The 21,558-nt window shown below is 35.4% G+C and overlaps 1 protein-coding gene across 1 annotated transcript in view; it reads right to left on the bottom strand.

Annotated features, from left to right (window-relative positions):
• KCNH7 (potassium voltage-gated channel subfamily H member 7) overlaps positions 1–21,558 on the bottom strand; it is a 206,677-nt gene that overhangs the window by 11,571 nt on the left and 173,548 nt on the right. The window contains exons 10-12 of the mRNA XM_062498275.1: positions 15,975–16,227; positions 12,367–12,572; positions 9,761–9,860 (exon numbers count right to left, since the gene is read on the bottom strand). Coding sequence (XP_062354259.1) covers positions 9,761–9,860; positions 12,367–12,572; positions 15,975–16,227 — 559 coding nt within the window. The remainder of the gene's footprint in view (positions 1–9,760; positions 9,861–12,366; positions 12,573–15,974; positions 16,228–21,558) is intronic.

Here is a 21,558-nt window from a genome sequence, read left to right as displayed (position 1 = left end):
GAAACTAGCTTCTGTTATAATTGCTCTGCTGTAAAACCAGGGTAATTCAGTTGATATCCCCGCATCTAGTCTCCATCTATATCAGAACAACAGAACACATTATTTTCCAAATGCTATCCAAGTATTATGGACTCACTGGCATGAGAAGGAAGGCAGAGATCTGTTGAATGTAGGCTCCTGCCTATTGAAATCAAGGAAGATTTGTTTATCAGCTGATAACAGACATCTTTGGCTTTACTGCCATTGCTTCTAGGCATCTAGCTGTACTCAGAGAGTCAAAAGTTGTTTTCCTATTAAAAGGCTCCTATTTAATGCTAAAGATTCTTCATCCTGGAGGAATCTTGTGATACTTTGCACCTATGGTATAAATTAAAATAGAAAATACTCTATTTTATTGACTCTTCAGAACCTGATAATGGTGAAAGCTCTGTACCTCTGCTCAACACCTTAGCAGTGCCTCTGCTGCTCAGTGGAAATTAAGCTACAAATAATAGATTGGTAGGCTTTTTTCAGAATGTGAATTTCTCCAATTTCACCTTCCTTTTGTAATGAAATTCAGTCATTTGTTTGGAATGGATTTTCCAGAAAAGAAGACTTTTCTATCTGTGTATGTATGGATACATTCACGTTCTGCCACACAGAAAAGTGTTTTAAAAGTTTTATTTTTCCCTTTCTGTTCTTCCAACTGTAATCATTAAAACTCGCCCTCCTCTCCTCCCCTCACATCAGTTCTAGTGTTTTCTACTGTGTTTTCCAGCAAGACAAATTTCACCTTCTGATTCTGAAACAGCTAGAAACTGTTTTACTGAAGATTATTAGTTTCAAAACTTTCTGCTTTACAAAAACGTCCAAACATCATTTACAGTCTTTATGGGACTGTTTTAGCCTGTTATGTGTTTTGGGTGCCTGCCAAGTTTACAGGCTATGTCCTCTGACATTTGCTGTCTGGAAATTCCAGAACCTTCAAAGTAATTATCAGAAGGTTTGTGTCCTGCTTTTCATGCGTGCATGGGCAAAGGAAGAGAAGAAATGGGGTTGTCACAAGTCTGGATCATAGAGTTATGACAGTGACTCACAGAAATACTGGCATTAAAATCCTACTTCATGGAATGGTTACCAGAGGTCAGACATGTTTCTTTTCCCATGTGATATGGTCTACAGTATTGAAATTTTGCATTAATCAAGTAGTGCCAGTTTGTATGATCTAGAGGTATTTTCTCTTAGTATATCAGTCTGCTGCAAACAATACTGGTGAAAGTGTCAGCAATATATTACCTATGGAGCAGCATTGTTTAATACTGTTGTAATTTCATTAACTTGAATTTGTCATCATTAACCAAGCTAGCTATGTGTAGCTAGTGTTTTAGAAGGAAGCAAATTTTTACTCCCTTTTTAGCCATCCAATAAAAACAATTCCCACAATATGCTGAGACAAATTTGATTTTGTGCAGGAAATGAGGTGAATGACTTCCTCACTCCCACAGGCAGCAATTTATAGTCCGAACCATAATACAGACAATCCTCATCATTAACATTATCCTCATCACATAACATTACCACTATAAATCTGGTCAGCAGAAATGACATTTTCCTTTTCCTTTGAAAAAACCCACCATATTGTGGTGCATGCTTTGGTAAGGACAAATGCACACAGTGACTTGGATGGAAGGATGCTTAATGGCTCAGAATGTCTGGAGATCTTCAGATTCCCAGCATGTATTTTGGTTCAGCTGTTGCAAACTCTTTCTTGTGTGATATCAACAAGTATTCCTGTGTGGTCATCTGTGTTTCTGTGTAAGAACAAAGTATTTGCTAGCCATCATAACTGTATGTTTTCTGTTTTTTAATTTTAAAATGTCTGTTACCCTGTCAGAGAGCAAAAATGGGCCTTGTGTGCCCATCATGGGAAGTAAGTATTTTGAATGAAAAACCAGTGACCAAGCAGTTCACACAGTAGGTTAAATACAATACCATGAACAGGGTTGAAAAAGTACAAAATTTCAAAATGTCAAAAAATCAAAAACTATTAATGAATAATTTGAATGCTGGTGTTCAAATCATGCCTATGTTTTCCATCATATAGATAGGGAACAAAAGACAACCAGTCTGGGAAAATGGTAATCCTAATTCCTGAAATCTCTGCTTTTCACTTAGTGGTGCAAGAACATCAGAAGCAGTACTTAATATTTGCCTAATATCAAAAAGTACTGGTAGTGTGGAGCAGGACCAATATATGACTCCAGAGAAGCCTACTCAAACTGTACACAGACTAATATACTCTACAGAATGCCAATCAGCAAGTTTAGGATCATTGAACTGCTAATTAAAATGCCTCCCAATTTTTTTCTTGCTTTTTGCTTCATACTTACTTGAATGTGACTGGTATGGAGTAAATTGCTAGGTATAGCAGAGTGCTTTCTGAAAGGCTAACGCAAGAGTAAAAAAGGAGGAGGGTGACTGCTTGTAGACAGGAAAATGAACAGCAACCCAGTGTCTGGTCATTAAGTAGATAAGTATTGCTACAGTGAACATTTTGCCATATTGTTCCTTTATCTAAGACCAAAAGAACAAAGTTAAATAGTTTTTATTAATTTCTAAACAGTTTTATGGTAAACAATATAAGGAATTTTCATGGATTAATTTTCCACTGGGAGAAGGACATGATCCCCATAATCTTTACAAATGTATGACGAGTGACAGGTAAAATTCAGCACTTGATTTTGTATGCAGCATTTGAAATGAGAGCTACTCCACCTTTACAACCAGGAAATTTGTCTGAAAACTGATTTTTCTCTTGTCTGTAGAGATATTTAACCCTGATGTGTCTGATGTTTCAGAAAGTATTATAACTTACCCTGAATCCACTTAAACAAACCTAAGAAAGAACCTTGCATTTTAGTGCTTGAGATCTTGTCTCAGAATCAGCTTAGAGTTCTGGCATGTCATGACATCTGGATGTTTGTTAAAGCAAGTCTTAACTCATGTTCTGACAAGGAACATGTTCCAGGAGAGGCCATCTGAAAGTCTGTTCTAGAAGACTAACAACATGTACAAAGCATTCTACCCCTTTTCAGTTCAACAGAAACTTGTCTGTTCAATTTCTCCTGATCATCTTAGGTCATGACTGGTGGTCAGGTAAACTGAGAACTATTGCCTTCATAAATATTTTTGAGTGCCTGTTGAAAGTATAGCTTGTTCCAACATCTACATATGACCAATACATCCCTGAGGACAAAATAGTAGGGGAAAAAAAGAATATAAAAATTAAGGAAAGTAAAACCATGAAGTCTTATAAGTGATAACTTTAAGTGATAAGAAAGCATAAACTGGTATCTCTAGAGGTTTTTCTTGTTTCTTGGTGAAATATCATTGGTGATTATAGCACTGTTCAAGTTTACAAAATGTCTAATTACCTACTTTTTCAATGGGTCTTAATGCATAAAAACTGTATGGAAAAATCACAGATATAGTGCAAAAGAGAAAAGAGAAATAATTTGAAAGCTTTGTGCAGTCTGTTGGATAACCTGAGCAATTCAGATCTAAATATTTTCCAAATTTTCTTATCTGGAAAAATAGAAATTGGTATGGAGAAGTCATTAGCCCTAAAGCTCTGAAAACAAACTGAACTGTTAAAATCTGCAGTGCACTTTTCATAGTAAGGCTCTCAGCCTTAAAATCCATTTGTACATCACATATAATGTAGCAATAATACTTAGTACAAAGAGACAATTAACATAAAGGCTGTCTTTTGCACATACTTAATTTTGTTTTGGCAGTCTAAGTAATCACATAGTATTCTGATGGACAGTTGCACTGCAATTCACTTTTAAAAGTTGGAAGGTATGTTTGCAGCTTTTTAGTTAAAATCAGAGCTAGAGGTAGGGCACTCAGTGCCTATTCATGATACAGATATTTCTTCAAATTTGAGGACCACAGGATTATACAGTTTAGAAATTTCAGAAAGCAAAGTAATGAACTCTGAAGCCATCACATATTTATTAAAATATTAATTTATTAAGAGCTCCAGATTTTTGTAATAAGATTAGAATATGTCATGGCTACATGACTACAATTTCTCCTTCTGTGAACATCATATTACAGTTATGCCCTTGTATAGTATAATATCCAGCAGAACTAAAGTGAAACAAAGAATAACTGAGAATACATAGTTTCTCTCAGAGGTTTTTTTTCCTTAAAAAAATCTTTTGAAACACATGCAGTTATATCAAAGCTTGGCTATTTTCAGAACATGGCAGAGACAAGAGGTTTTAAAGATGCCCATGCATTTCCTGAGACATTTCTTAAACCAGTAGAAAGAATTTATCTGAAGTTCCACCAGGCTCTTCAATTAATATATCTAGATGTCCTGCTTCAGCACCTTCAATTACAGGTCTGTAGACCTGTCAGACCTCAAAATCTGAAACAATGCCAAAGACAGTGGCTCCTGAATCATGAACTATGGAAGTTCTTGCATTCTTCAGCACATGCTTGTTTTCCTCCTCCTTCCTCACTTCTACACATTATAGTTCTCTTCAAATATCCCACCTATCTTTATGACCCCCTACTTAAAAATGTTCTGTCAGATGTGTATATGGTATTTGACTAACACCAAGGAAAAATGTTGTCTGTCTAGTAAATATGCAGGAAGATCCCTAATCCTAAGAAAATTAGGTTGCTGGAAATATTTTGGGAATGCTAAAACATTTTCTCTTTCAATAGTAAAATGCTTTAAAGTTTTTTTTTTTCTGTGATTGTTTTTAGTGATGGAAGACTTGTTTATTTACAATTTCATTCATCATTTTGGAAATCCTAAGTCTACTGTGGGTAGATACGATAGATAAAGCTAGATATAAATATAGATATAAACTAGTGAGATGCCATTGTTATATAATTTCTGGCAATTTTGCTGAAAGGTTCCAGTAGATTCAGTAGTGATGGTGGAGGAAATGAACTGTACTGCAGGGAGTTTGAATTACTGTTCTGTATCAGTGCTGCTTGTGAGAGTTTGGTAAGCTAATGTGTCCTTTGCTGTGTTTTGTCTTTGAGCTATGAAAGTTTGGGTGATTTTGGAAATAGCTAACAGCAGAAGGTACTGAAACCTCCCCCCATCATGATGTACTGAATTCCTTATGGACTTTTCCATAAGGATCCATGTCCCTATTTTTAAAAGGGCTTATGAAAAGAGCTAGCTTTTGAATAACTGATTTTGACACACATTTTAAAAGCCAAGAACTTCAAAGGTCAAGGAAATATTAAGTCCTTCATTTTTTCTTTTGTGCCATTTTCAGTACAATGAGATGCTAGGGATGGAGTGACAACCCTCCATCTCCATTTTGTTTATTTTGTCTGTTTTGGTGTCAACTTTAATGCTAAACAGATGATGGAAAGAAAATTGTTAGTTTGTATTTCAGGAAATAATACTGTACATAAAACCAATCAGAAATGAAGAGTTATAGCAATACACTTCAGAATGGATTCAGGGCATAGATCAAAACAGTTCTCTTATCAAGTTTAGACTTCTCTTTTACAAGTAATTCAGCTTTCAGTAAGCTTTCAGCTTTCAATTCAGTACCACAGTACTATTATTACTATTCTTTTTCCAAATGATAGCTATGGACATGTGTGACTGCACACAACATTTTGATCAGATTTGGTCTTTGGAAACAGCCTCTTTGAGAGCAACTCCTGCAAACAAGACTCTTCTGTGGAAGCTCCCTGAGGTGGCTGCTAGGCACTGTGCTAACAGCAGTAACACTAATAGGAGCAGATGGAACACTGCACTGGTGGTCTCTCTGATGACCATGTACTTTTTTTCTAGGAGTTTCATGATCAAGACAAGATTCTGGGGACATGAGGTCTTGGTTTCAGCCATATGCTGCCTGCCAACACATTAGCTGTTTCCTGGCTGTTTAATGACCTAACACTCCAGTGGAATATTAGAAACTCTTTTCTAAGTAAGCCCAAGCCAAATTCATCAGCAAATTACTAACAGTTTAACACAGTTAAGTAAGAGCTTCAGTTTTCTCCATATTCTTACCTGACTTTCCTTCTGGGGACATGGCACAATGCTTGGCTGAGTATCTATTAATAAAGTAAGCATTTAGATAAGTAATCTGGGAGAGGGGACAAGAATGGGAAAGAAAGGGCAAGGGGTGTTTCCCCATTCTCTTAGTACTCCACTTCAAAGTTTCAGGCAGGAGAATCAGTTCCTGAAGCGTTTCCTTGTCTTCTATATCTAAATCAAGAGCTATGGCCTTTGCACTCTTAAGGTAGTTGCATTAATCAAGGTTCAGTTAGAAGTTTGTTAGAATTCTGGGTTTTGTGCTTACTTTGAGGGTGGATCAGTAGACAGTTTTTGAAATGTCTGACCAGGAAACAACTCTTCAAGTTAAAATAAAGCAATATATGAGTTTACTAGTCAACAATATTTTAAGAATGAAGCAAAATGTATTTTATATCCCACTTGATTGTTACAGTCTGTGTCGATGTGGGCAAGTACAAGCCCCAGGGTAACAAGAATCTGTGAGAACTTTGCTTAGTTACCACTTAAAATCACATCCATGCAACTAAAATTTTCTTGTTATAAGTTTCCTGGGTCAGCTGTCACTAGAACAGTCCCAAGATGGTTAAGATTTTAGAGCCAACATTAACAAAAATTTTAAAAAGTTGTTCGCATAAGTGATAATGCTTGAACTTCAGAACAGTCTTTTTAAAGCCCCAAGTTTTCAGGTTTTCTGTGAGTCTCCTTACACTGTGAATTTTTCAGCTATATATTGGATTTTGTATTGATGTAAACAACTCTAGAAAGGCCCTATTCAGCATGTGATAATAAAACTGCACTCAGAGCTAACAGAGCAAAAGAAAGTTCTTGCCTGAATGTATTTCCCTTGAAATTAGCTGTATCACAAAGAACTGCTAGAAGTAAATGTGAAATGGCCAAGAAAGAATTGTATTCTGCGCTGCTAAAAAATGACAACTGAGTATAGATGGAGCAGCTCATTGTCACAAAGTTTTCAGCAGGAGGCTAACTTGCCAACCCAGCTGAGAGCTTTGTTTGGAGCTGCCAGGCTGGAATGCTGCTAATTTTAAGCAGTCTCAGAGTTTCTTGGCTGACTGTCAAGCATCTATGGCAACTGGCTAAGTCTGCACCTGCACCTGTGCAGGAAGTACCACCCATTATTCTGAAAGACATGCAGCGAATTTCTTTAGGGTGGGAGCAAGTATAAATTGCTACATAGCGTGCACATTAATTTTTGCAGGGAATCTCTTCTGATACTGCAACCAATTCTAGAAGCCAGAGAACAAGTTGCTCCCTCAAATACTCTTGTAGCCTCCAAAATCACACTACGACAGAGCCCTTATTAGCCTTACTAGTTAAGATCAGTTTTTGCTGACACAGGACAGAAATGGTGGAATTATGTATATGTGGAGTGAGGTCTTGTGTGGAATTGGAGAACCAGGGGTACTAACTGCAGATGCATACAAGAGAGCTGTGTTGATTTTGTTTAACCCCTGATAAAACTCGTGAAGGAGGAGTTACCATGGCAACAAAGTCCAAATCAGGCTAGCACAAACCAAAGGCTGAGATAACACAATCCCATTTTTAGCATTCCAAAACACAGAAAACATGATGATCACACTAAAGATGGAAAAAATACAATTTCAAGCTGCATAATATGCTAGTAGGTCAACAGCTGAAGGTAAAGAATGCCAGCAAGCAGAGCATTTAATAAGCATGCCTCTAATAATTGCAAAATAAAATATCAAAATATAACTGTGAGAATTCTGGGAGTTTCTATCCTGTTCAAACTGTAGTTCTGAAATAAAAATATGATTTTCATACAACACATTTTTTTAATCTTTTGACATACTGTGGCCATAAATGCATTTTCCAGCTGTTTGTTCAGAAACTCTGTGTTTTCCAGTTCTGAAAAACTCTTCAGGATCATCCTCTAATATTTATTATCATAGACTGACTATGCTGGATCAAAATAAGATGCCACTCTCTCCTGCATATAAAGGGTTGAAATCAATATAATGTTACTTTACAAACCAGCAGTACCTCTAGTACTCTACAACCTCATAGAGGATGTGGGAAGGGCCACAGAAAAGTAACACTGAAGATCTATGACTATGAGGTGTCTGCTGTGGCCATGGGAACACGTAGAGAATCTGAAAAGAAACCAGAGAGGGGCAGTAAGCCACTGGGCCAAAAGTGAACTCAGTACTTGGCAAAGGATTCCTACGTTTCATCTTCTCCTCAGATGGAGTTCCACTGTACCTCACTTCTGCCTAACCCAGAATTACCAGGTGCTGTACAATCATGGCCAGGATTAAGGAGCTTGCCAGTCTTCTTCCCCAGTGTTGCAAGTAATTTTTTCAGAGACAAAACTGTGGGAAATTATATTCTTTCAAAAGTAATGCAAATAACTGTTTCAAAGAGGATGTTCAGTGTAATCGACTGGGCAAGAACCATAAAAGCCTAGGGGTCTTGGAACTGACACCTGAGTAGCCTATTTGTAATTCTACAGCAGGCACAACATAAAAGATCACTTCCATCTTGTCTAGGTAGCAGCATATGTTTTCTCATAAGAAATGTGAAGGTTAGTCAGGCAAAGTATCTCTGTCAACAGATTCTTTGTGAAGAGCAGATTGAATATTTCATGGGGACATTTTCCTGACAGATTTGTTGTCAGTCTTGGCTTCCTGCCCTAAAGATGCTTCTTTGATCGAACAGGAATGTCATTGTTTTGAATAGCCATACTCTGCATTAAAGTCTCTTCATTGAGCATTATACCTGCTATGGATATTTAAACTGTACCCATTTATTATCAGCTACTCTGCTACTCTATAAATTGGTATTATGCTGCATTTAGGACTGAGGTTTAACTGTGGAGTGTGAAAGACAGGCATAACATTAACAGTAATTTGTCAGACAAGCCATTCAACCATAAAAGTGTAACGGCATTCAAGGAATTGTGTTTTTCCTACATAAACATGAAAATCCTATGAGTATCAGCTTATCTGTCTTCATGACTGTTGCTATCTGACCAGAGATACTGTCTACAGTTCCTGGTATTTAGCAGTACTGAATACTGGTGAAAACATTTAATGTTTCACTGAATTTTCCTTCATTAAACTTACTCCTAAAAGCCACTGATGTGAACATAAGCACATAAAAATATTACCTAAACTTTTGCCAGAACAACGTTTTACATGTTACCATATGGATCAAAATCAGACTATGGTGAAACTACAGTGTCCTGAAATATTTAAATTTTTAAAATATTTTTAAATATTTTTAAATATTTTTTAAATATTTCAGTTCCAGGGAGAAACACTACCTAGCATCAAGTTCAATAAAGCACTTTGCTGAGGAGATAAAATAATCCACAGACTATGTTGTCTACACTTAATTTAAAACATGGTGTTTTAGCACATTAACAACATCTCAAAAAATAGGTATTAAGAGATAATATACATATATATATATGAATGTATCAAAGGCAATAATGCAGCTTAATGTTGGACCAGCTCTTCACAGATAGATGTGAAGTCATGGAAGGGTGAAACATACATCTTCTCCTTATACAGAAGCATATAGGGGCTCGTGCACAGAGTAGTTTTGCTGCCCAGCTAGATTCTCAAGGGCTGCTCCAGTAACAGCCCACATGGGGACCTAATGTACCCAGCGTTACCAAGTGAAATACCAATGAATAATGAGGCAGTGCTGTCCAGTGTAAGAAATGAAGTTAATTACCTTTCTCTATTTCACTTTGGAAGGACAATTTCCGTCTTCGTAGTTTGCAGTTATCTCCGTCCGTATCATTGGTAGTTTGTGATCTTATTACGAGGTCAGACTTGATTAATGAAATATGAAACAAAATGACAGATTAGTCCCATCTAAAGAGGGCAGATTTGCAATAGGTGATTGACTGTTAATCATGTTCATGTTTAAAAAAGGCGATATTAAATTCGGTCTGCACCAGCCTCTCCATCACCAGCTAATGAATAGAATTGCCCAAGGCTAACATTAAAAAAGTTTATGCAAATTGAGCAAAACCAACATTGTCATCACCTAATGGTGAAATAAAATTATCTTGATAATAATTTTACATGGAAATACATGTGTTCTTGTGTTATCAGCTTCTCTGAACTTGCACAGATCTGGTTTATGTAACCTTAGAGAAATTAATGAAAATAATTAAATCACCTCTAACAGAAGGTATACTATTTCAAGAAGTAAAGTGGTAATTGATTGCAATTATATTTATATTTAACTGATGGCAATGATAATAAAGGTTACAGTTTGCAATGATTATAAAGGTTATATTTTACAATAAATATAAACCTGACAAGCATCAGACACTTCACCTATCATTTTATCTTTCTAGACCCTCTCTTCCTCTTTATCAGATTTAGATCATTCAGATACTTATTTTTGTACCAGAACACAAAGTTGTGTTTTTTCTATCCATCTTAAGAAGATTACAATGCTTTTTTCCAGTAGGTAAAAGATGCATTTAACTTTTATTTCTTCCACTTAAGAAATTTACAAATTAGCAAATATGACACCAGTTTTGCTGTCTGTGTACATACCCCTGGCATTGGCTTCAGCCTATTTCCCTTCCCTGTGCCACTGAGGTTTCTTATGCCACTCAAGTAAGCAGATTTGCATGTGGGAGAAGGGCAGAGAGGACCTGGGAGGTGTTTACATTTTTCTCTATTCCCTTCATTGTAAACCTGGCAAGTAATATGCTTCAGTGGTGGCCCACTGGTAGCATAACTGCAGGAAGAAAAAGGTACTTTTATACAAATAGGAGGACAGAAGCAGAAGCTGAGGCAGAAGGACCTATTATTCTAGTAACAAATATATATCTGAGTGATATTTTGAAAATGAGAATGTGTTCAATGCTTCGTTTGGGGGATGTTTTTCTGGATTGCAGTAAACAGTGGAAAGTAAGTGGAATTGCTAGAAAAAAACTGTGATTTTGCAAGCTCAGAAGCATGGCTGAGCCTCTCCTACCTTCCTTGTCTCTGAACTAAGGGAAAAATAATGATAAAACATTGATGACAATGTAAATGCAAGAAATAATTGCTCAGACTTGAATCATTAATGTGAAATTACCCTCAATAAATTTTTCAAATATATGGACATTCAGTTTTAATTTAAATTTATCACTAGACTATACATTCATTGTATTGTATTTTACATGTAATTAATAACTATGTCATTTTCAATACATACAAAGGCATAAATGAAAAAAATAATTGGTCTTTTATTTTCAGAATGATATTTTCTTTAAAAAGGGTCATAATAAAAGTAAGTGACATTTCTTGTTAGAAGTTGTATTTGTTACAGTTTTTTTAAAAAATAAAGATCCACACCTGATTAGCAAAGATGTCCCTATGATTTACAGCCCAAAACTTAGTTTTCTTTTCCTCTTTTTTTCTTGCAAGGCCTTTGAGGCCAATTGATGTTATTTCCTTCTCACTGAACCTCTGTTTTTCTTTAAGGAAGCCACAAAACAGCATTATTTCAGAAATAATGAAGTGTAAACCAGTCATTCTATGGGCAGTGTAGTTCCTGCCTGGTGGCCAGGGCTGGGGTACCTGCAATCTTCTGGGGAAGCCTTTAGCCTCAGCAGCACAAACTGGGCAAGAGAATTTCCCCACTCCCCCTTTGGCCAAACATCCACTTTCTTTCCCAAGTCAGACTAACCCTTTCAGTCAGAAATAAGGAAACATTGATAAAACTCTTTGACTTTCCTGAAGACATAATTTGTGCAGAAGGGGACACTTAGAACAGTCACTGTGGGAAAAAGAGACGAAGAAATGCCTTCAGATCAGAAGACTGAGTGAAAGTTGAAAAGTCCCTTGTAAATTTTTAGTCCCCTAGGAGGCAGAGTGCATGGCAAGATAAGGGAATTAACAGTTTATATTTGAAAGGCAATTAAATATTTTCTATTGCTAGACACAGAAGGAATCTGGATAATCTGATTCCTTATTTTATGAATGAACAATTACATTTAGTGTCAAAAGTTCCCCTTGTGGTGACCTAGGCTGTAGTCATCTAATAAAAACATATTTTCCATGGCTTTAACAAAATCCCCCTGGGTGAAACCTTAATACTATTTAAATATAGAACCAAATCCTGTTAGATTAACATCATCTGAATAATTTCATTGACTTCTGTTGTGTTTAACTGACTTCAGTAGAAGTAATCAGGTGAGTATATTTTTTTAACATAGGATTTTAGGGTTTCATTTTGTTAACCTTAGTGTTTCACTTGCTGTTTTCAAGTTTTGTTACTGTGGGACAGATTTGGCCCAATATTAAGAAAGAAAAATCACTTATTATATGCACCTTTGCAGTTTCATCTCTCAGATTAAAAGTTAGCTCCAGATTGGTGAGGAAGAGATCAGAAAATTCAGGGTACATATCCAAAACTTCTAGTAGATCTTCTCTCTGGATCTTATGTAAGTCACAGTAAGTTAAAGCTCTCACATCTGCATTTGACTTTCCTGGTTTTGCATAAAGATGTACCATCTCTCCAAAAATATCATTTTTCCCTGCAGAAAGAGAATTGAGCAGAGATTATTATTTTAAACATGAATAAGCCATTAAATTTCTTTTTGATAGAGGCATAGAATACTTGGTTTTATATGAAGTGATACAGTCAGATGCCCATTGCACATATATAAAGAAAAAGCACTATTATTAAGTATTAAAAGTGAAATTATTAAGATAAATGAAAATATATGGGCATATAAATGGACTAAGTGAAAGTTTCATCACAATTTTTCCTCAGTTTCATCAAAAGAACATGACTTGACCAGGTTCCTCTGTCCTTTCTTTAAAAAGCATTATTTTTTAATTTCAATTGCATTATGATGGCAAAGATGCAATTTCTATTGTCCAGTCTCCAGTACAGGACTTGTCTGGCCTGTAATATAATTTTGTTAAGAATTACATGAGGTAGCTGACTGTACTTTAAATATATTTTAGTAGAAATTGACTTAGTTTTTATATTTTTTTGGAGGGAATGCAAAGCTTCTAAGATGCAGGAGTTCTTTTGAACAAGCTCTTTAAGCACGTTTGCCTCTGTTTTGATACCACTGCAATTCTTCCAATCGATGTTGACACATCTGCAATAGGTATTTGTTAAGACTGTCATCTCTATTTAATTGCTCATTTTTTTGCCAAACTGCACCTAAACTTCATCAATGCAAAACAGCTTTTAACAGTAGCCATAAACCAGTGAAAATATGCTCTAAATAAAGGGTTTTAGGGTTGCCTGCAAAATGGTGTTGGGGAGTAACTAAGAAAACACTTGAGGAAAATAGTAGTTAGCAAGGGAGAAACAGAGACTGGCAATAAAAGACTACAGTGGTGATTGTTTTCTCTGTCAAACATTTGTAACTTTCACATTAGGTTAATAAGAGTAGTTCTAGTTTTTCTATTTTCTAAAAAGGAATTTGAAAACTGAGCTAAAAAAGGCAAAAGGTAATTTAAGCGCTGATTTGCAGTGAGGATCATGAACATGGGAAGATAAGGGATAACCTGATTATATAGCATATATTGTTTAGAAACAAAAAATTACTTGGTATTCAATGCCTCTAGAACATGAGAAGGAAAGCATAGAAAGAACCAATGGAAAGAAACTGAAGAAAGATAATTTTATACTGGAAATAAAGCACATGTTTTAACAATAAAGGTGATGAACTATGGAAATAAACTTCCACCAAAAGTGATCCTTTTTTCATCTCTTCATATCTTCAGAGCAAAACCTATTGTTTTCATTTCATAAAACACAGTTCATTAGATATATTGTTACAGGAATCAGCAACAAAACAAGGGTTTGCCAATACAGTGCTTCTGCACCAAATATTTATGAATACAGAGGTCCCTATTTAAGGCATATAAAAACTTCCCTGTAATGAAAGTACTGACATGATTATTTTATAGTATTTTTATATCTTTCTGCAAAGCTGAAAGAGATAGTAGATTTCAGAGACATGTTTTCTAGGTATTTGATGCAGAATTATTGTTGTCAGATCAATACAAAAGAAACTTAGTTTGTTCACATCAGAAAGTGCTGATGATTTGAGGGAGTCTGGGGAGAAACCCAACATTCCTCAGAACGCTTTTCTTTGATGATTCTGCAATACTTGTCAAAGGTGAAGATTTCATCCATGCTACCTCTATTGGACTACTCTGTTGTCCAGAGCACAAAACACTCTGCATTTTTAATGTCCATTTCTGTGTGTAGGTTTTGTCGAAAGAGGAATTAACTAAAAGTATTTGGGCTAATTATTGATTAACCATTTTAGGTTTCTGAGTGATTTCAATGCTGAGTAATTTTCCTTTATATCATATGTTCTTTTTCTGTAGATTCTTCAAAATACCAGAGACTTATCAATCACTGGAGCCATCTATAGGCAGATTCCTACCTCATGGATCATGCAACAGACGTGGGCTCAGTTTCTTTTGTATGCAGCTGTGCACACCTGTCTGACCTACCATTCCCTGGGAGAGTGAGGCTCCAAACTGCAGTCTCTGGCGTGGACAGCTATAGGCGGGAAGAGATACAGTGGCATGGCCCTGCAAATTCCTGGGTTTCTGCTACAGTGTGAGAGCACAGGGATCTCATGTGCACAACATTAAAAACTTGTCCAGTCTGCATCTTTGGCCCAGGAAGAAGCTGATGAATCCATAAAATTGCCAGTTTGTCTTGATTGCAAGTGCAATAGAAATAGTACAGAAATATACGTTTTTGATTTGAGAGATGAATTCCTTGATGAACCACGCTGCTCATAATCAGGGCAAGACTCTTACTCAATTAAGTAAAAACCTCACAGTGTTATACTTGCATGCTCCCTATGTTGCTTGTGCCTAAAGCTGGCCCAGCTGATGAGCTGCAACAGCATGACCTGATAAATTATCTTGATAATACTATCTAAACTTAGGGAAGGATTGCTTTAGGCACACCTTTGTTCTGCTCACATGCCCACCCTGCAAAGTATAAACAGAATAATCAGTCAAAAGTGGGTTAATAGCAACATATTGCCCCCAGTCCAAACCTCACTTCATCTGCTTTTCCAACTGTAAGTTCCTACAGTGACCAATTAACAGAAAGACAACATATGAATGATATTACAGCTGGTATATGCTTCTGTACAGCAAAATCCTTACTCATCTACTCAATTATTCTTTGCATCCTTATTATCTAATATAAAATTGAAAAAACAAATCTGTAGTCATTTTTTGTAAGCTTTTAGTTATTTTACTTTTCATATTGCTGTAGCTAATGAAGTCTTACTGGTTTCACATAAGGGCTAACACCAACTGCAGGTGAACTACCAGCTGGACTGAGCACTGTCTTGAGCCAACTTTATTAGGCAAGAAAACAAGGAACTAATCATGTTATACAAACAAGAGTGTGTTAATATGAAATATAGGGGAAACACTGGTGTTATTACTTCTAGATCAAATGAATCTGTTATTCTCTTCTTTTCTGTTATTCTCTTCTTTTCCTTTATGCCTGCTGGACAGAAACATATTTCTGAAAATCTCTGGAAGACGTTTTGAATACCCAGAGTACTTTGGTCCTGTTGCAAAGAGGAGTCTATGTGTCGCAGTAACTTCATCCCTGTTCAAAAAACAGCATGACCTTGACTTTTATCTTGCAGCATAATCAGAACTGGAGTAATTGGATATCTGCTTGCCTCAACTTGCAGCTTACCTTTTACCTAGGGATTAGTATGACTAAAGGTAAATCTTCAGAAATCCAAAGATGTGGACTCTTTGGTGCACATGAATTATTGCAGTAATGTAGACTTCTTAAATTATTTCTTTACTTGATTTTAAAAAATAGTTAGTAAATATTTACAAATTTCCTGCCCCAGGAGCAACAATAAATATTTCTTTTGAAAATCTGACTCTCTTAATATGCCTTGTAATAATGTACTTACCAAGAATGGCTACAACAATGTCGCTCTTAAGGATTTCAATGGAGCCTCTTGACACAAAATAAAGAGCAGTGAGAACATCTCCACAGTGCACCAGAGTGTCTCCAGGAGGTGCATGGGTTGTCTTAAATTTCATAGCCAAAGCTCGAAGACAGCCTTTACTGGCCCCCCGGAAAGCTTTGCAATTCTGAAGCAAATTTTGGTTGAGGTGCAGACAAATGTCAGCTTGTAAGCATTCTGGAAATCCCTTCAGGACCTGGAAGGACAAGCATAAAGATTTCATGTGAATGCTATGAAAGCTGTTTATATAATTTTTGTTTTCTTCCTGGACAGAAAGAAAGAAAGAAAGAAAGAAAGAAAGAAAGAAAGAAAGAAAGAAAGAAAGAAAGAAAGAAAAAGAAAGAAAGAAAGAAAGAAAGAAAGAAAGAAAGAAAGAAAGAAAGAAAGAAAGAAAGAAAGAAAGATAAAGAAAAGTGATCTACAAATAGACATGGCTCTAAGAGCTGTAGGAGTATTAAAATTCAACAAATTCATAGTGTAATCTATACTGCAAAGCTTTTACAATGTGAGTACTCATAAATACTAATCTATATAGTGGTTACAAAATATGCTATTAAGATTTCTTTCATTGCAAGAAATGGCATCAGGTACATGAATGACTATACTGCAGTAAAATAACGAATAAGACAGTGAAAGGGGAAGTCTTGACTGAATTTCACTTATTTGGACTCATATATCTATTTACTTTTTATCAATTGTCAAAGTACTACATTTATTATAAGAGAAGATTTTCCTGAAATAATTGTGATATTTGTAAAATGTGAGCTATCTGAAGAAGATCAGATATTTTTCAGAGAGAGGACATTTTATTAGGATTTTCAGTATATATATATATTCTCCTTGCAAGTGTAGGACTTAGAATTTTATTGGAAAAAGCAACATGACCTATTGAAACAACAATGCTGTGCAGATTTACATAGATGGATAATTTGTTCAGCAAACCACAGAGCTATTTGCTATGATCTTTGCTCATCTTTTCCTCAGAATAATAGGAGTTTGCCTGAAGTAGAATCATGGGATTCCTCTTGGGTACCATGGCAACATGTTAATTTTGTTCAGAAGGAAAGAAGGGACTTATTTACAACATGGTCATTATGTGTGAGCTTTCTAAGTTCTCTAGGATAATACACCTCTGGTTCTTTTAGAATCTGTAAATATTTCTGCTACTGACTTCATGGGTGTACTCTGAGCGACTCTCCATGCTTACACATTATGACACACTCCCTTTCTTTGTTGTATCCTGTTATTTGCTGTCAGAGATGTGATTGGGCCATATGCTTTCCCTAGGGACAGCCACAACTGTTGCATATTACTAAAGGCAAAATAACTGATGCTACAAGTCTTATGAATATGTGAACAGGATGTGTCTCTTTGTTATTAGATCGGTTTATTATTTCATCCTTGTTTATCCTCTGCACTGTTTTTCTATAAATATGTAAACATTTCGGCAGAGAAAAGATATATCCAAAATACATTCACTTATTGCTATATTAATTTCTACTTCAGCACAAAAAAATCCTGTACACTCACTCTCATTGCAGAAATATATTCATAACTTATATCCCTTGCTTGTGAAAATGGACAGATTTCTGATATGAGGCTTCTGTCCACACAAGCCAAGCTATGTTTTAAAAATCAGATATTAGAAACTTTAACTGAATTGAAATGTTTCTATGATTGCTAATGGAGATCAATGTGAAATAACAAACGTTTTAACACACATATATAGAACAATTTAGGTGCCTTACAGCATTACCTCATGAAATTTATACATCCTCAGAAACATCCAGCATTCAACAACAATTAGCAAAAGAAAATATGATAAATGAAAAGCTTCTGTGGTGTCATTCTGTTTTCAGTATCTATCACACCACTAGAAATAGCTTAGTATCCAATTAAGTTTTTTAATATGATATAATTATATTGAAATAAAAAGGTTGTAGGTCATAGAACTTATTTACTGAATGATACTGGAAAACTAAGAAACAAGTATGTTCACCAATTGAAAGGGAGTGGAAGAATTGTGTTTATTTTGAAATTGTTCTCTAGTCATGTGAGTATAAAAGACCTATTTTGAATTAATTTATTTGCTATGTACCTATCTGAATACAATTTAGAAGAGCTCAATTTTTTATAGGATGTGAAAGAGGAAATGTATTTTGAATTCAGAAGTACTTACAAGAAAAATTTATTTGAATTGTTAGGAAGTCATGAGCACTTAGAACACACTTAGAATAAATTGTTTTAATTTTTCTCATTAGCTGTTTATCTGATTTTCAAGGGACTGTATTTTACCATTAAGCAAAACCCATGCAGACCATGTGTGTTGATTTATATTTCTGAAGATACTTTGGATATTCCCTTATAGACACAATTATTTTAAAAATTAATTTATAATTATCATTAAACTGTTCTAAAATCATTGCACATCAGTTAATAGTTATTTAAATGCTAATAACTTCTAAAAAATACCTGACTCTTTTCAAGCTTCTCTGACTAAAAAGTCCCTGCTCCATGGAGCTTACACTCTAAAGTAGTTCTGCACCAGAGACAAAAGACATCTAGTCTTTAATATCACAGTTTTAAAATGCCTAAAAGGAAGATTAAATAACATTGGCTTTCAATGGAGATTTCGCCATTAATACAAGCTTGGAAATTTAAGAAATAAACTGATTTGAATAAAAATTTGCTAAAACATTGGCAAAACCTACATTACCAAAAAGAGCTTACCATATTGCACACATTGTGTGTAGTGACGTGTTTAATCTAAGTCCAGTAGCTGACACAACACAGAATTTGATGTTTCCAGGCTAAGTTTTGTGCAGTACAGAAAGTTTGCAAGCCCAAACTCTCAAATATTTGTTACATTCATTATCATATTTTGATTTTCATTACTGAAATTGTATTGAAAATTGTTATAATGTGAGAATCAACGGCAACATCAAATTTGTACACACACTGCCTATACTAAATATTAGAAAATCATCCATGCAGTCTTCTAAACTAAAAAAAAATAAAAAATTATGAAACTAGAATTCTCTTTAATGACATTATTATTAATGAAAAATCCAAAATGAATAAATCTTTTAAATACAGATTTGAATTTCAATTGTTCCAATATTTCCTAACATATTTCTATGGTTATATACAATATCTCCTCAGTTGTGATTCCATAGGGTCCTGGTCAGAAAAATCTTGGATTCTTATGGTTAGAATCAGAGTCAGAATCTCATGGTTTAGAATCAGAACTTATGCATCATTCAAGAAATACACAGAGATATTTTTAAAAATATGGGTAATGACATAAAATCAGCTTTAACCCTCCCCCCTTTAAAAAGAAAATGCAAACGAAGCTAAAGGAAAATCAGAAAATGAGTTAAGATGCTCTGACTGCAGGTTTCAGTTGTCTGTCACTGATAGTTATCAAGTCCAAATTCAGTTATCTCTTCCTGTTTGAAATGAAACTTACTCCATGTCAAATAACATTGATTTATCTATGTGGCATGCTTACAGAGGAGGATAATGTCATCCAGAAAGATGTAAAATATTTTACATAGCATAAGTGATTGTTTTGTGAGGATAGTAGGGACATGATTCATACGTGCATTGAAGAATGTGATTGTTTTATGAGGAGAGGGAATCCTGCTTCATTAATTTCTTTTCTCAGGATGACAGCAAGGGACATTTTGACAACAGACTTGGACACATATTTGTGCCTTAATCTCAGGCAACAAGCAACTGTTTGGGGCAAAGATAACCTTGGGGTTTTTGGAAAAAATATAAAATTAATGGCAATTTTTAGATTTGTTATCATCAGTTCTGGAACAGGTATTGACATAAGTCTCACAGAAAATATTTAGAAAGTATCTAACTTGAAGCAAATCAAGATATCAGTTGCAATATTTTTTATTAAACATGGAAATACCACATTCCATACCAACCAAACCACAGAATGATCGAGGTTAAAACGGGTCTTCTTGTTGGAAAGCTCATCTGTTCCATCCTCCCTGCTCAAGGTCTACCTGGTGTTGGTAGCCAGGGTGATGTTCAGATGGCTTTCAATTATCTCCAAGGACAGAGATGCCACAACCTCTCTGAGCAACTCCCAGCCATGCACAGTTATCCTCACGGCAAGAACATGTTTCCTGGTGCTCGGTCGAAGCCTCCAGTTTCAGTGTGTGCCCATCACCTCTGGTCCTGTCACTGGGCACCACTGAACATAAACTTGTTCCACCTTCTTTACACTCTCCCTTCAGATATTTGTTGGCATTGATGAGATCCTCTGTGAACCTTCATTTCTCCCATCTGGCTGAGAAGTCCCAGGTCTCTCAGCCTTTCCTAGTATGAGATATTCTCCAGTGCTTGCAGCCTTACAATCAAAGTTACTCCTTTAATTCTGCATTTAATCTGTCACAGATTTTCTCTGCTGAAATATAGTTGAGTTCATTAATACCAAGCAGCAGTTGAAGAGAGCACAAGAGGGCTCTTGTGTTTTTGTGCTGTGTTTGGGGTATGTTGAAACTAGTGACTAAGGCTTTTCTTGTCCTAGAACCAGTCAGACTTGTTTATGAGTGACAGGTGCTCAGCATACAGAGGGAAAGGTAAAGGGAGACTCCCAAGTTCATCTGAGAATTTAAGATGATATAAACTGAAAGAGGATTTTGGTCTTTCTCCCCTTTTTCTGTTTATTCTTGCCTTGTGATCTCTCCTTGTGAAATGGTTTGAGAATCTGATCCATACAAAAAATTAACACAGCAAATAATTTGAGCAGCTGAAGGTACAAATAGGCAGCAGTAAATTCACTCTGTGTCATGACCACACACACTTAATATTTATTTGGTTCTCACCTGCTTAAGAAAGATCTCAGGCTATGTTGACATTGGCATCACTAAATGCTGAATAAAGTTCTCAAAATATTTGAATAATAAAATCTGAACTCTATATTAAAAATTAACCTTTTGTCTTTCTTTAGAAGGAATGTGTGAAATTAATTAATATTAATATATTTGGTGAAATAACCTATGTATTTATTTATTATTTTTCTGCCAACCCCCTAATTTTAAGGCTAACCTGAGACTTTAGCTGCACAAATTGTGCTGCTTAGAGTTTGAATTAGGATCTCTGTCCCCCAGTAGCTATTTCCTCTGAACGAGAATAGTGTTGGATTTAGTTCTGTCACAAATGTTTGACTCTTAATAACATAATGTAGACTAAACATTTCTGTAATTCAGCAATTTTATTTCTAGAAATAATTTAGAATTTATTATTCAATATTATTTTGATAATTAATTACAGAAATTAATTATTTTTATAAGTAGAAGATTGAAACATTTCAGCATTTAGAAAGGAAAGGAAAAGGTCACAGGTGGCAATAATTCTGCTCCAGAAGCTCTTGGGCTCCACATAGAAGAAATTATATTTCTGAAAAATATTCTTCTTTGTCTAGAATTCTCCCTTTTTTTTAATGTTCAGTATGTTTCCTTTCAACAGTTGAGAGAGAAGAGAAGCAGTATGTGATAATGAGCTA

Source organism: Cinclus cinclus, chromosome 9 (genome assembly GCF_963662255.1).
Source record: "Cinclus cinclus chromosome 9, bCinCin1.1, whole genome shotgun sequence".
NCBI classification, from domain to species: Eukaryota; Metazoa; Chordata; class Aves; order Passeriformes; family Cinclidae; genus Cinclus; species Cinclus cinclus.
This window is presented reverse-complemented; position numbering and strand designations above follow the sequence as displayed.